At 35.3% G+C, this 14,972-nt stretch overlaps 1 protein-coding gene across 1 annotated transcript in view; it reads right to left on the reverse strand.

Moving 5' to 3' along the window:
• The window catches only part of LOC121726282 (cell growth regulator with RING finger domain protein 1-like), a 47,757-nt gene extending 40,097 nt beyond the window's left edge, over window positions 1–7,660 (reverse strand). Inside the window, exons 1-2 of the mRNA XM_042113574.1 lie at window positions 7,215–7,660; window positions 5,314–5,456 (exon numbers count right to left, since the gene is read on the reverse strand). Coding sequence (XP_041969508.1) covers window positions 5,314–5,456; window positions 7,215–7,312 — 241 coding nt within the window. The 5' untranslated portion in view covers window positions 7,313–7,660. The remainder of the gene's footprint in view (window positions 1–5,313; window positions 5,457–7,214) is intronic.
• Between the last annotated feature and the right edge of the window lie 7,312 nt (window positions 7,661–14,972).

Below are 14,972 nucleotides of genomic sequence, written 5' to 3' on the forward strand. Positions count from 1 at the left end.
GGAGGCCTAATCCCCTACCCTTTCCCTTCCCTACCCCCCCTTTTACCCTATTCCCTCTTAAAAGGCCGGCGACGCGCCTGCAGCTCTTCTGGTGCTGCGAGTGTCCATGGGCGACGGAAGTTGCTTTCCATCAGGTGACCCGTTTGCTCGTTTGCCCCCATCTATACATCTATACATACATACATATAAATAAAATTGGAGTGTCTGTTTGTAATATTGAAAGAACCGTTTTTTGTGAAGAGAATGTATATAGGGTACATACACCAAAACAAATTTTTTTTACAATTTTTGTCTGTATGTCTGTCTGTCTGTTTGTTCCGGCTAATCTCTGAAATGGCTGGAGCGATTTTGACGGGACTTTTTTTGGCACATAGCTGATGTAGTAAGGCATAACTTAGGCTACTTTTTAACCGACTTCCGAAAAGGAGGAGGATATATTTCACTTTTTTATTTTGGTTCGCGGACAACTCCGTCGTTTGTAGACCGATTTCCAAAATTCTTTTGTTGTTGTATAAGATGTAGCCCGAATTTGGTAACATGATCACAAAAGTGGTGATCTGATGATGCAATCCATGAGAAATCGTCAGGACTTCTTAAAATTTATATGAAAACATATAGTGATTTTACGTTTTTCTGAAGGATTTTAAGCTTTAACTACCAAAAAAAAAGAATTTGCGCCGAAGTACACCCTGGTTCCGAAGGTGCTGTAAAGAACTCTTGAATCCTTAGATAAATTAGATAAATGTTCGGCAAATTTGGCGTTGTTTCAACAACTAAAAGCATATTATTATGTCAATGTGTCAATAATACTAATCATCATCATCACTATAATCATCACATTATTATCAAAAATCTTGCCTTTGATTATATTATTGTTCCACCGTTTGTTGACTGATTTTCAAAACTCTTTTGTTGCTATTTAGTGTTTATTGTAGTTTATAGAGGTACAATAACCCGAATTTGGTACAATGCTTACGAAAGTGGTGATCTGATAGGTACTGAAATTCGTGAGATATAGAGGGAACTCCTGGATATTTTTGGGACACACATAGACGCGTCAACTATTTCTGTATTCAATCTTCATATTTTTTTAATTCGTAGCAGCTAACTTTAGTGCAATTTCTATGTGCAATTTACCGCTTTTTTGTAGATCTTGATTAAATGAACTAATCAGTCAGTCACCTTTGAGTTTTATATATATAAAACTCAAAGGTGACTGACTGATTGACATAGTGATCTATCAACGCACAGCCCAAACTACTGGACGGATCGGGCTAAAATTTGGCATGTAGGTAGATGTTATGACGTAGGCATCCGCTAAAAACGATTTTGATAAATTCCAACCCCAAGGGGTTCAAATAGGGGATGAAAGTTTGTATATACTTAATAATACTTCTTAACGCGAGCGAAGCCGCGGGCAAAAGCTCGTTTCAATATAAAATGTATTGCAGATTGCTACATAATGATGCTATTGCGTATGATGTGCATCATATTATGTGTTAAGTCTATAACATGTGGAGTTAACTACATTAGCCTAATACCCCTCTAACACAATTTCTGACTAATACGAGTATATTCCATGAACACAACCAATACTCCTAGAAATTAGTTAGTGAAAGCTATTTCTAGTTTGACTTACGAGGGCTGCTATTTATGTATCCGGAATTAAAAAAAGAAACAAACATATATCATTTAATATGGTTTTATTGCTTTTCAAAATATTCGCCGCGATGATCGACACACTTTTGCATACGCTGGAACCAATTTTCATAGCACTTTTTCCATTCTGATTGAGGTATCTCCAAAACGTGCATTTTGAACGCATCAACAGCCTCTTCGCGGCTCGAAAAACGTTGACCACGTAATTTGTTCTTCGCGTATGGAAATAAAAAGAAATCGTTAGGTGCCAAATCAGGGCTGTACGGCGGATGACCAGTCAATTCGATCTTTTGACCCTCCAAAAACTGAGTTGTTTCAGCTGAGGTGTGACAGCTAGCATTGTCGTGATGTAATATGATTCTGCGTTGTCGGTTGTCCTTTCTTATTTCTTCAAAGACTTCTGGTAAACAAATGGTCGTATACCATTCAGAATTAACCGTTTTACGATTCTCTAATGGCACTGTAGCCACATGTCCATTAATTCCAAAAAACAGGCGACCATTTGCTTCAAAGTACTTTTTGCACGAGTAACTTTTGTTGGTTTCGGCTCATCTTGGAACACCCACACCGTTGACTGTTGTTTAGTTTCGGGGTCATATGCATAGATCCAAGATTCATCACCTGTGTAGATATTATAAACGGCTTTTGACGTACCACGGTTCTATTTTTTTTCCCTATTTCTATTTTTTTTAGAGCCCGTTTTTGATCGATTGTCAAGTTGTGCGGAATCCAACGCGAACATATTTTTTTTACAGCCAAATGTTCGTGTAATATCTTATGTATGCTCGTCATACTTATGCCTAAGGACGCCTCTATCTCGCGATATGTAACATGACGATCACGCATTATTAGTTCCCGCACAGCATCTATATTTTGTGGGACAACAGCTGTTTTTGGGCGACCTTCTTTATTTTCATCCGTGAGCATAGACCGCCCACGATTAAACTCACTGTACCAGTGATAAACAGTGGTTTTTGATGGTGCTTCATCTCCAAAAGTTGCGGTGAGTTGAATAAAGCACTGTTGTTGATTTAGCCCACGCCGAAAATCGTAGTAAATCATTGCACGAAAATGTTCACGCGTTAAATCCATGGCAAATGAAGACACGCAATTTTCAAAATGACGCCACAATGGAAAAATAATTGACAGTCACATGAAACAAACCCCGCGTTCCAGATGACGTTAAAACGCTAATGCTCAAGACTGTACTTTTTCCCGTTCCACTAGCATGTGAGCGTCAGTGATACAAACCCAAGTGGAACGGATTATGGATCGTTTTGAGCGTTTTGAGAAAAGTTTAAAAAAAGATCCATTTTTTTTTATACATAGACGTACATTGAACCGAACTTGGATATTACGATCCTTTTCTTCAAGTCGTAAATAAAAGTAATTGTTTATAGTTACATTTATTTTACAAATAAAATACATATTATTATATTTGTTTCGTTTTTAGTATTACATTTTTTTACATATTATGTAATCAATAATCATATTTTAATATAGTTAAACTTTTATTTTAATTGAGTTTTCACATTGAATCATATTTTAATAACAAAACCACATACTTTGAATATTGACTATTGTCACATAATATTATAAACGTTAGGTAACAATACCGCGTAATGCTTAGTCAAGTATGAGGTCAACAGGTATAGGAGAGATGAAAATTAGTATTATATTTTATAAGAAATATAATACTAATTTTCATCTCTCCTTATTTTATAAGAAATCATTTGACCTTTCATTTAAAACAATTTATTTTCCAATCAAAATATTTCATTAAATGTTATTTAATTTAATATACATATTACAATTAAAATATTATTTGTAATGAAATAATCTACGAATAATAAAAACTATTTATTATTCGTAGGAAATAATATAAAGTTTTTTTGTCTCTACTCTCTCCTGAAAACTTTCCGAACATGGCTTTCGCGATATAGTTCCGTTAAAATTAAAAAAAAACTAGAACGACCACTTTGACCCATCTTCGTCAAGGGTCGTTTTGAGCGAAAATGATGACGTCATGAGTGACGTCATAGCCGCGACCAAAACGACCCCGGTCGCCAAAGGGAACGGCAGAAGGGGACGTTTTGAGCGTTTTAGTCAAAATTAACGTCATCTGGAACGCAGCCAAAATGTATTCTTCAACCAAAGAGTTCTATTTTCAAATGTTGTAATTACTTTTTAAATATTGTTCTTGTAAGTGGCCAGTTCCGGATACATAAACAGCAGCCCTCGTATAGCTCGTTTTTTTTTTGTAAGAAAATCAGTAAATATAATATTTATCTCTATAGTATTGTATGAATCATTTGTTAATTAGTTTCAGAAGTCAAATCAATTCATATTTAAATGAGTACCTTAAAAACCTTAAGTAACTCAAAGCTCTATGTATAATATGCATAGAATATTTAACATATTCTAATCAGTAGAATCTATATATTAATACGTGAGCCAAAAACTTTGTATCCCTTTTGACGAAAAGTGGGGAAACGTAGGTGAATGAAATTTTGCACAGTTATCTATACTAATATTATAAATGCGAAAGCCGAAAGTATCTCTGTCTGTCTGTCTCGCTTTCACGCCAAAATTTAAAACAGGCTTAAGATTATCTGTATAACAGATTGTAATGAAATTTTGTATACAGATAATCTTAAGCCTGAGAAAGGACATAGGCTACTTTTTCACTGGAAAAAAAGGTTGTAAGGGGGTGAAAATGCGTAAATATGTTCAAATTAAATTAGTTCTAAAAATTCATAATAAATGGCACCGTGCGTCTCCTACATCGCGCTAACGCTTGCCCAAAAGTCTTTCTATAAGAGGTGGTATTATCTTACATTCAATTTTCGATTTTTTTCGATTGTTATTTCTTTTTTACGTTATTTAATAAATCAGTTCTTTATTTATGCAGTGACATATTACCTTAAACCTATCAATGATAAAAATAGTTTATGGGTAAAGTTGTGTGATTGGGGGGCTAAATAAGCTTAAAAATTTGGCATAAAATATAAAGTTTTATTAAAAAAAATTGAAATATTATGTGCACACTGCACAGCTGTTTTGATTTAAGGGGTACCGTACCAGGGTTTTTTTATAAAAGATTTTAACACCAATTTTGTTGACATCGCGCGCTATAAACTGAATTCCACGCGGACGAAGTCGCGGGCAACAGCTAGTAGTTTATATGGTGAAGGAGTGCATCGAGCTAATATTATTTTGAAATTATGCTTTTATCATAATTATTTTTAACAAATAAAACATGACACACACTACAATACGCACACTCAAGAAGATGACAGATTTTTGAGTGATAAGCCTATGCATAGGAATTATACTCTTTTATTTATGGTTGAAGTCTGTTGACAACAAGTTGACAAATTGATAATGGATTATTGTTTTTTTTTTATTGAATCTTAGATACTATTAGACAATGCTTACACGGCCAGTCTGAGATCAGTTGAGTCCCAGAGACAATAGTTGAAAAAAATAATAACGTCCTAATGTCGTTGAAACTAAGGTCGAATTTCAACCATTGGGCGATCTCTAGTAAAATAATAAAAGGCATAATGGTTTTTTTAGTGTAGAACTTATTATTAGTAATTCTGTGAATTATTATACTACCTGTTATAATATAGTATTTTAATTTTTACTCACCACTGTATTCTATAGGCTCGTTTTCTTTCAACTTGAATGTGAAAGGTATGTGAACCCGCTGCATCATGAGTCGGGGTGGCTGTATCGTTCGTGGCCAGGGGTCGTCCCGGCCCTCTCCTACTATACCTATAACTTCCATGTTTCTGAAACAAAAACATTTTAAGTATATCATTACCAATTACCATAATATTATATATTTTTAATTCTCAGAAAAGATATTTTATTGAAGTAAATAAATGCTTTATGTTGTTTTTCATTCAGTCTGGTTGCATATTAATTTATTGAACAAGTTATGCAAGGAGATTTCATTATAATTCCACAGTTGATATATGTATGAAAAAGTCCTTTGTTTATCCACATTAATAAAAAAACTAAAGTTCAAAAGCTAAACACATAATATTATGATTTATTTGTTTTGTTTTGGGCCCTATATAATAATTTAATCAAAGTAAACTTGCAATTCTAAAATAAAAAATCTCATCAAATATAATTAATTTTTTAATGATGAAATGTTTTAAAATTGGACACAGTTCACACCATGCAATTAGGGACATAAAACAAGTAATGTAAGTTTTCTTAATCTTATACATATATAAAATTCTTGTGTCACAATGTTAGTTACCATACCATACTCCTCTGAAACGGCTTTACTGATTTTTTAAAATTTTATATGCATATATTCAGTAGGTCTGAGAATCGGCTACTGGCTACTTTTTATATTGATAAGTGCAATTGTTGAATTGTTGAATAAATAATAGTAAATTATTACAACTCGAGACTGACGGTGCCCATTGTTCGTGTGACGGGATAGCGATGGATGTTGCCATGGTATTTAGTCACTTCAATAAAATAATATGGGCAAAATACTTTATATGGCAAAACAAGGTTTGCCGGGACAGCTAGTATATATTATATAATAACAAGACAGCCATCATGGCATTGTTAATGAAATATTTATTCAAATCTATCACCTGCCAGTTGCGACCAAGGTCCTATACCTTGGTGACAGGTGGTAGGTTCACATAGTAACATTCTATTGTCAGTTTTACCAAATAATATTATTACAAATATTGACAAATATTGATTCGCCTTGCGAAAATTAAGAGTTATATGTATGTATATTAGTTTTCTCAGCAATTACAAATAACAGTAACAACAGGTAACAATTTTTTTTTGAGGAAGAGATCTTGTGAGCTCTTAATTACTTTATAAATAAGAATTTGCCCCATGCACCTATCTAAATTTCATTAATTTCAATAAAGTAATAAAGTGTATATGATGAATTTAAGACATTAACAAAATGCAGTGACTTTTCTAATAAAATAAAAATAAATAGTCCCAGGATAAAGTGCAATAGGTTGATCTGATGATAATAATAAAAATGTAAAACATTATAAACATTGATGTTTTAAAGCAAATAAACACACTACTTTGTTATTGTTGGAAGGACATAAATGTTTAAAAAAATCCAGGTACAATTTTTTTTATTTTAATAAATTATTGTAATTTGTGTTTCAGACATTGTTTTTATCGCATTGAGGAAAAGAGTAAGCAGGAAAATTTTGTTTGTTTGAGAGTTAGTGAATTTAGAAGTCTCAATGTGCTAATTTTTATGGTTTTGACCAATATCAGTCCTGAAAATAGTGAGAGACGAGAATGATAAAACATAATATTGAAGTTATTTCTTTTTTGCAAATAAAATCTAGTTACAATCAGTTCTATTTGCACACACCAATGATATATTATATAAAAAACTCAAAGAATATCATTGGCACACACAAGTCACAATATCAGCTGATTATAGTACTTATTCACTTTTGAATCTGATTCCTTTTTGAAGACTTGAAATAATTGTTGATTTAAAAGAAGACTAACTTAATAATTATGAAAACAATACTCACTTGAGAAGAATAACAAGCATTGCAAACAATGCAACTAGAGCGCCGATCATTATAAATATATTCGGCAAATCGGCAAGAGTCAGACCCGTCGACCCCATGGTGAAACACTCTGTATCACAACAATAAACTAGAGTAACACACAATTTACTACGAGAAGTGTTGTGTTCACATTATACACTCGATAAGAAAATATTATCAATATCTCGATCACACGACTACACAATGCACCTACTAGTTTTCAGCTGCTATTTTGTCAACAATTCACGAGCAGGAAATTTTACCAAAATGATCGCACAGGGATTTCGTGTGTCCTCTAATCTGTTACATATAGCATCACTGTTTACACAAAATACTGTAAATGTTCACATTATGGCCTATCATAACAAAAACATTATCATTGATCGTAAAGAAAACAAATACGGTTGCTGTACGCGCATTACATACGACGTAATTTGACAGAATGAAAATGAATGTTCAAACTTCAAGAATCAAGAATGTCAGACAGGCGACAGCCGACAGCTGACATTCACTGGTCGAAGAAAATGGCAACACTAGCGTTCTGTTGTACTTCGTTCACTATCTGTCGGATCAGTACCATCATAAACTTATACATGAGTACCATTGATCCACCGACTATTATGGGGTTAATACTTAATAATGCTATTCACTACTATATGCACGGGTACTATATTAAGTTCTAGCTAGTTTTTGAGTAGTCGGAATTAGGATTTAGGAACATAATATGAAATATGGCAGCGCTATTCGATCGTTCCGCCATGTTCCGCGTTGGGTGTACGGCCTACGGGTGTACCTGTAGATTTTTTACTATTTTGAAGCTCTGTCTGTGAGAAAATCTCATACTGTATTGCAACGAGTATATTGTGTTCTGTGATTGCAACGTACCCGTACAACGCCGATACAGGTAATATTTTAAAGGTATCATTTTAAAACTGCAGAAGTTGTAAACACTGCACTGTAGTGAGTAGTCTATACTCTAACCACATGGTCAAACCCATGGAGGTATTAAATCTATGGTCAAACCTAATATTTAATAGAAGGGACTAATCAGTTCTTGCTTCATTATTCAGTCTAGTCGTCATATGAAATAACACCCTATCTCGGCTCGAAAGATATTTAAAAGTGGAAATCATTCTTGACTAACTGAACCACGAGACCTCTGCAGTAAGCGATACCACAGTATTACAAATACTGTGGGCTGTGGTTCATCATAAACAGAGGAACATAATATTATAACCTCCTCCTTTTGCGAAGTCAGTTGAAAAATAATAGTTAATTGACAATTAGTGGGTGGGATCACAGAAAATGGATCTAGTTAGTCGCTCCAATTTGTATGAACACGAGCGTGTCACTTTTTTCGCGCTTTAGTGAAGGAAATACCCGTACGCGCGGAATCGATTCAAAGGCATCGCCACGCCCCGTCTCTTTAGGTATATTGATTTTTTAATCGATTATTATTCGAGTTAATATATCACTTTCATTCATGTATAATAATTAAGAAACGAATAATACATAATATTATAATTTATGTTACATAAGTAGTTAAGAAATTACAATCCAAAATATTTGTTAAATACTATTTTATAAGCAACCGCCTGTACAAGGTGCTGAGTTTGTATACTGTATACTATACTTGGATGCTAATAAAGTCTTTGAATCTTTGAATCTTTGAATCTAATATACAGAGGAATGATAAATCTAAAGATACGTGCTTGCCAGGACAGCTAGTAATATATTATACTGTTCTAAACTAAATCACTAAACAGGAACATAAATACATCAACACCAAAACAAAATTTTTTACAATTTATGTCTGTATGTCTGTCTGTCTGTCTGTTTATTCCGGCTAATCTCTGAAATGGCTGAAGCGATTTTGACGGGACTTTTTTTGGCACATAGCTGATGTAGTAAGGCATAACTTAGGCTACTTTTTAACCGACTTCCGAAAAGGAGGAGGACATATTTCACTTTTTTTATATTGGTTCGCGGACAACTCCGTCGTTTGTAGACCGACTTCCAAAATTATTTTGTTGTTGTATGAGATGTAGCCCGAATTTAGTAACACATCACAAAAACACAAAAGTGATGATCTGATGATGCAATCCATAAGAAATCGACAGGACTCCTTAAAATTTATATGGAAACATATAGTGATTTTACGTTTTTCTGAAGGATTTTAAGCTTAAACTACCAAAAAATAAGAATTTGCGCTGAAGTACACCCTGGTTCCGAAGATGCTGTACAGAACTCGTGAAACCTTACAGATAAATGTTCGGCAATTTTGGCGTTGTTTCAGCAACTAAAAGCATATTATTATGTCAATGTGTCAATAATACTAATCATCATCATGACTATAATTATGCCATTAATCATCACATTATTATCAAAAATCTTGCCTTTGATTATATTATTGTTCCACCGTTTGTGGACAGATTTTTGGGGTTCCGTAGCCAAATGGCAAAAAACGGAACCCTTATAGATTCGTCATGTCTGTCTGTCTGTCTGTCCGTCCGTATGTCACAGCCACTTTTCTCCGAAACTATAAGAGCTATACTATTGAAACTTGGTAAGTAGATATAATGTGTGAACCGCATTAAGATTTTGATAAAAAAATGCAAAAATTATTAAAAATTTTAGGGGTCCCCATTGGTACAACTGAAAAAAAAAACTTTTTTTTTCATCTAATCTATGCGTGTGGACTGTGGGGTGTCTATGGATAGGTCTTAAAAAATCATAATATTGAGGTTTTTAATATCATTTTTTTTCTAACCTGAATAGTTTGCGAGGGAGACTCTTCCAAAGTGGTAAAATGTGTGCCCCCCCCCCTTTTAGCTTCTAAAGTAGGGACATGATAATTCTAAAAAAAATATATGATGTACATTACTATAAAAACTACCAACGAAAATTGGTTTGAACGAGATCTAGCAGGTAGTTTTTTATACGTCAATATAAATGATAAATGGTAAACCTTAACTTTTCTTTCATTAAATCAACTGAAATATAAAAATTAATCAAAAACCTTTTAATTTCATAGAAATAAACCTTATAGCTGCTGCGAAACCCTTCATGGGCGAGTCCAACTCGCACTTGGCTGGTTTTTACTATTTCGGTAAGGAAGGGGAAAATTTGTCTCTTTTTAAAAGCTTTTATTTAACTTGCTCTGTATGTATGTAAGTATGTATGTTACGGTGGAATTTCGGAACTCAATTTTAAGGTAGATATTTCATTTTCTTTTTTTATCGCATTTTGCTGACGCGGACGAAGTCGCGGGCAACAGCTAGTGTTACATAAAATATAATTACCGAGTCACAAAATATCCCAAAGCGAACATTATCATTCCTCTGTTTCATGTCTGTTTCGAAAATCGATTAATTAGAATCGAGAATATGTACAACACTATTTGCTTCATTTGACAGAAAAATGAGAATATTGACTGTAGGTACCTCGAAACTAAGCGATGAGTGAAAGTATCGATTGTTTTATTTCCATTGCGCGCTCAATAGCGGACAAACAGAACGGGCTCTATAATTTTTTAACTAAAGCGGCAATGTATTATGAATCATGCGGTACACACGCAGTTGCGTAGATTTCATGGTAAAAACTACAACCACCCACGATTAACATTAAATGATTGATTTTAAAATAAAGGACACATGATTTAATAATAAAATTACTTACCGATGAAAAGAAACGTATCTACTATTTAGACCAACATTTCTAGTCGAATTTCCAGAGCCCAATACGGCACAATTAGACATGTTTAGAATTCCGATTGACGTCCGATTCCGATAACGGTGGAGCGCAGACTAAAGAATAGACTTTCGAAATTTTGACATTGTACAACGTTTGGGAACGCGATGGCACGCGAAGTACATACATTTGGCAGTTCTAACTATATCCATTTCTGTGGGTGGGATTGACAGTTAGTTGACAATGGGTTGCACCCACGAAGCTAAGTTGCACCAAAGGCGTGGTTAAAGTTAAAGTTATGGTTATAGTTAAGGCTAACTTAATAACTTTAACCTTAACTTTGACCACAGAATTTGTCATAATTTGACAGATGACAGCTGGTCGAAAGGCTATAAATGAACGTGGGCGGGGGCGCTGCTGGTAAAGGAGAACTGTCAAAAATCGCGTTTTTGTATGATGACAGCGTTAGTTCCTTTTTTCGCCACGTTCATCTATAGCCTTGTCGAGCTCAAGGTTATGGTTAAATATGGCGTCCATTTTTGACTTTAACAATAGATTTTACATTTTGAATTGTAATTTGTAGTTAAAGTTATACTTAGTTAAAGTTACAGTTATAGTTAAAGTAAGTTGGTGCAACCCAACCTAAATCCCCGCTGCGGTGATTTGGATCCAATCTCTCAGCAAATGTCAAAAATCTATGATCAAGGAAGAAATGAATCATATGCAGTGTTGCCAACTTAGTGGAATTTCCACTAGATCTGGTGGTTTAGACGTACCTTTCGGCGGGAAAAATTTGGTTTTAGTGGCTAGTGGATTTCTTAGTGGATTAGATTATTTAAGTTAGTGGTAGCTTCGACGTTAAACCACTAGTTTTTTTTATTATGTTTCTAACCCTTGAAGACGCACACTGGAAAATTAATTATATTATTATTATCTTTATTCGTTTTGCCGCATTCTAACGCTGATATTATAGAGCGATTATCTAACATGATGAATGTTGTCAAGACTTAACATAGAAACCGGATGAAGTTTGATTGCTTTTCTTTCGTGCAAGGTTAGCACGCGAAGGCAAATGCTGTAATAACAACATAATACCAAATACCGTATTACAAAAATTAGAACTAAAGAAATTTATTCTTCACAAACTGAACAAGTAAATGACAATGATTCCTCTAAAGACGTTTATCTTTACTCTTTAGTTAAGTACCTCTAGGGCATGGCGGTATTGGGAATTTTTGCAATACCGGTATAATACCGGTATTGATTTTTCAAAAACCGGTTTTCCGGTTTTTCGGTATTTTTGCGGTATTAATCAAAAAAGCGCTAAATCCCTTATAATTTAATCGAATAAACAAAAAAAAAACATTAAAATCAACTTGTTTATTTAAAGTTTAACAGTGTTTTGTTCCTTACACTAAACAAATAACTAAAAAAATCTTCCCATAAGTATATTTAACCAACAATTTAAACATTAAAAAAGCGACTATCATTTACATATAAGTTTCCAGTGATGGAATCTAGACAGACCCGGAGAAACTGGAAGCAGTTCAAAATTGGCCAACCCCTAAGAACAAACCCGAAGTGGGGGCATTCCTCGGCCTATGCTCATGCTGGCATTTTGTTAAGGGATTCTTGGAGATAGCCAAACCATTACATCGGCTGACATAAGATAAACGACAATTTAGTTGGGATGAGACTTCTGAAGATTCTTTTCAGAAACTGAAGAAACATCTGTGTGAAACACCAATCTTGGAGTATCCACAAACTGAAGGTTAGTTTATAGTCAACACGGATGCAAGCAACACGGCCATCGGAGGTGTGTTAAGTATCTCAAAAACAGGGTGAAAGAGAAGTTGTTATTGCATATTTCAGCAAATCATTATCTAAGCCCTCTGGCTTCTCTCTAGAAACAAGTGTGTGACAAGAAGGAAACTCTTGGCTGTTGTAAAGACGCTACAACATTTCAACAAATATCTCATCGGCAGACAGTTTTTACGGTGAACTGATCATGCAGCCTTGAAGTGGCTACTGCAATTCAAGAATCCAGAAGGTCAAGTAGCTCGATGGATTGAACATGAATAGCTCCAGGAGTTTGACTTCAAGACGGAACACCGCTGCGGTAAGACGTATGGGAATGCCGACGCACTTTCATGAAGGCCGTGTTCGGAAGGCTGCAAACATTGTGTTAAGCAGGAATCTAACGAAGTAACATTAAAGTTAACGAGAACAAGTCCTTTGGGTCTCTGGGAGAATAATGCTATGAGGGAGGCTCAAGAAAGAAATGACGACCATCGGCACATCATCACATGGAAGAAAACTGGAGTGTACTGGGTGCAATGGGGGTGTACTGGGTGCAATCTTTACGTGGGAGAGCCATGCCTTGGCACGAATGGGCTGGCTCGACCGGAGAAATACCACGTTCTCACAGAAAACCGGCGTGAAACAGCGCTTGCGCTGTGTTTCGCCGAGTGAGTGAGTTTACCGGAGGCCCAATCCCCTACCCTATTCCCTTCCCTGTCCTCCCCTATTCCCTTCCCTTCCCTCTCCTATTACCCTATTCCCTCTTAAAAGGCCGGCAACGCACTTGCAGCTCTTCTGATGCTGCGAGTGTCCATGGGCGACGGATGTTGCTTTCCATCAGGTGACCCGTTTGCTCGTTTGCCCCCTTATTTCATAAAAAAAAATGGGACAGTCTGATACTTCAAAACGGAATACTCTACCGAAAATGGGAGAAGACTAACGGCAGATAGTTCTATCTTCAAATAGTTGTCCCAAGGACGAGAGTATCAGATGTTCTTCATGAAATACACAGCATAAGAGCAGTCAGCAGGTCTTTCTCTCCAAATCCTTCGAACCCTAGCACGTAACATTATTATAATAATAAGTGTGACTAAGAAATATTATGCCAACACAGGACTCACACACACACAGCAAAACTATTATTTTATTAGCAGTTGATTTTGAGTGTATTGGTATACTTTCAATTGCTTCATAAATCATAATATTGTGTTGAAAACACGTGTGCGTATACAAAAATACATTAAAGCTAAAATACCGAAAAACCGATATTTTTCTCTTTAATATTATTATTATAATATTTAGTATATAAAAATGGTCTAAATGGTGCGGTATTACCGGTTTTCCGGTAATACCGATTACCGGTATCCATGCCCTAGTACCTACCTGTACTTGGGTACATAGGTAACTAAAGTTTTCCTTTTTGTAGTAACAAAAAAAATATTTCATAATAATAATGACGTTATTGTTGTGTTATTTTCAAATTATATTCAGATAAGTTGTTGTTGTCTTTACGTAATTTAGTGGAATTCTGGTGGTTTGAGAGGCCATTTAGGTTTTAGCGGTTTCTGGTGGTTTACGCTGCTGAATTTGGTGGGTCAGTAAAAAAAAAGTTGGCAACACTGGCGGTGACTGGCATGGGCGTACCCAGGTTCTGGGCCAGGGGGGGGCAAATTATCCAGGTTCTGGGCCAGGGGGGGGGGCAAATTACGCAGATTCTGGGCCAGGGGGGGGGGGCAAATCAGATTTTTTATAAGCTAGGTGTTTATAAAGAATAAAAAATTAATAATATTTTATTCTTTATAAACACCTAGCTTCAAACCTAACGGCAAACAATCGTTATTTTTATAGATGAAAGTACTAGATAATATACTTAGTAGGGACGTCAACATGATCCAGGGGGGGGCAGCTGCCCCCCCCTGCCCCCCCTCGGTACGCCCATGGTGACTGGTGTTTATTGATCCCATCTTGACCACTAAATTATTTTGTGTCATTGTCTTGCTACAGTTTCTACTCTATAAATTACTCGATATAAGTAATACTTAAGTATATAAAACTCCTCCAACTATGAATCTTCAAAATATGAAAACAACTTATTATTTCTTGATTCTTCTCGACTAGTGACATTTTTTTTATGTGCAGGGGAAAACCATCGTGGGTGCCCCGGGTTGAGGCACGTATGCCTTATGCCGGGTTGAGGCCGGTCTACGGTCTACCTCACAAGGACCGGACTTCCACCAAAGGGGAACACTC

This window comes from Aricia agestis, chromosome 4, assembly GCF_905147365.1.
Source record: "Aricia agestis chromosome 4, ilAriAges1.1, whole genome shotgun sequence".
NCBI classification, from domain to species: Eukaryota; Metazoa; Arthropoda; class Insecta; order Lepidoptera; family Lycaenidae; genus Aricia; species Aricia agestis.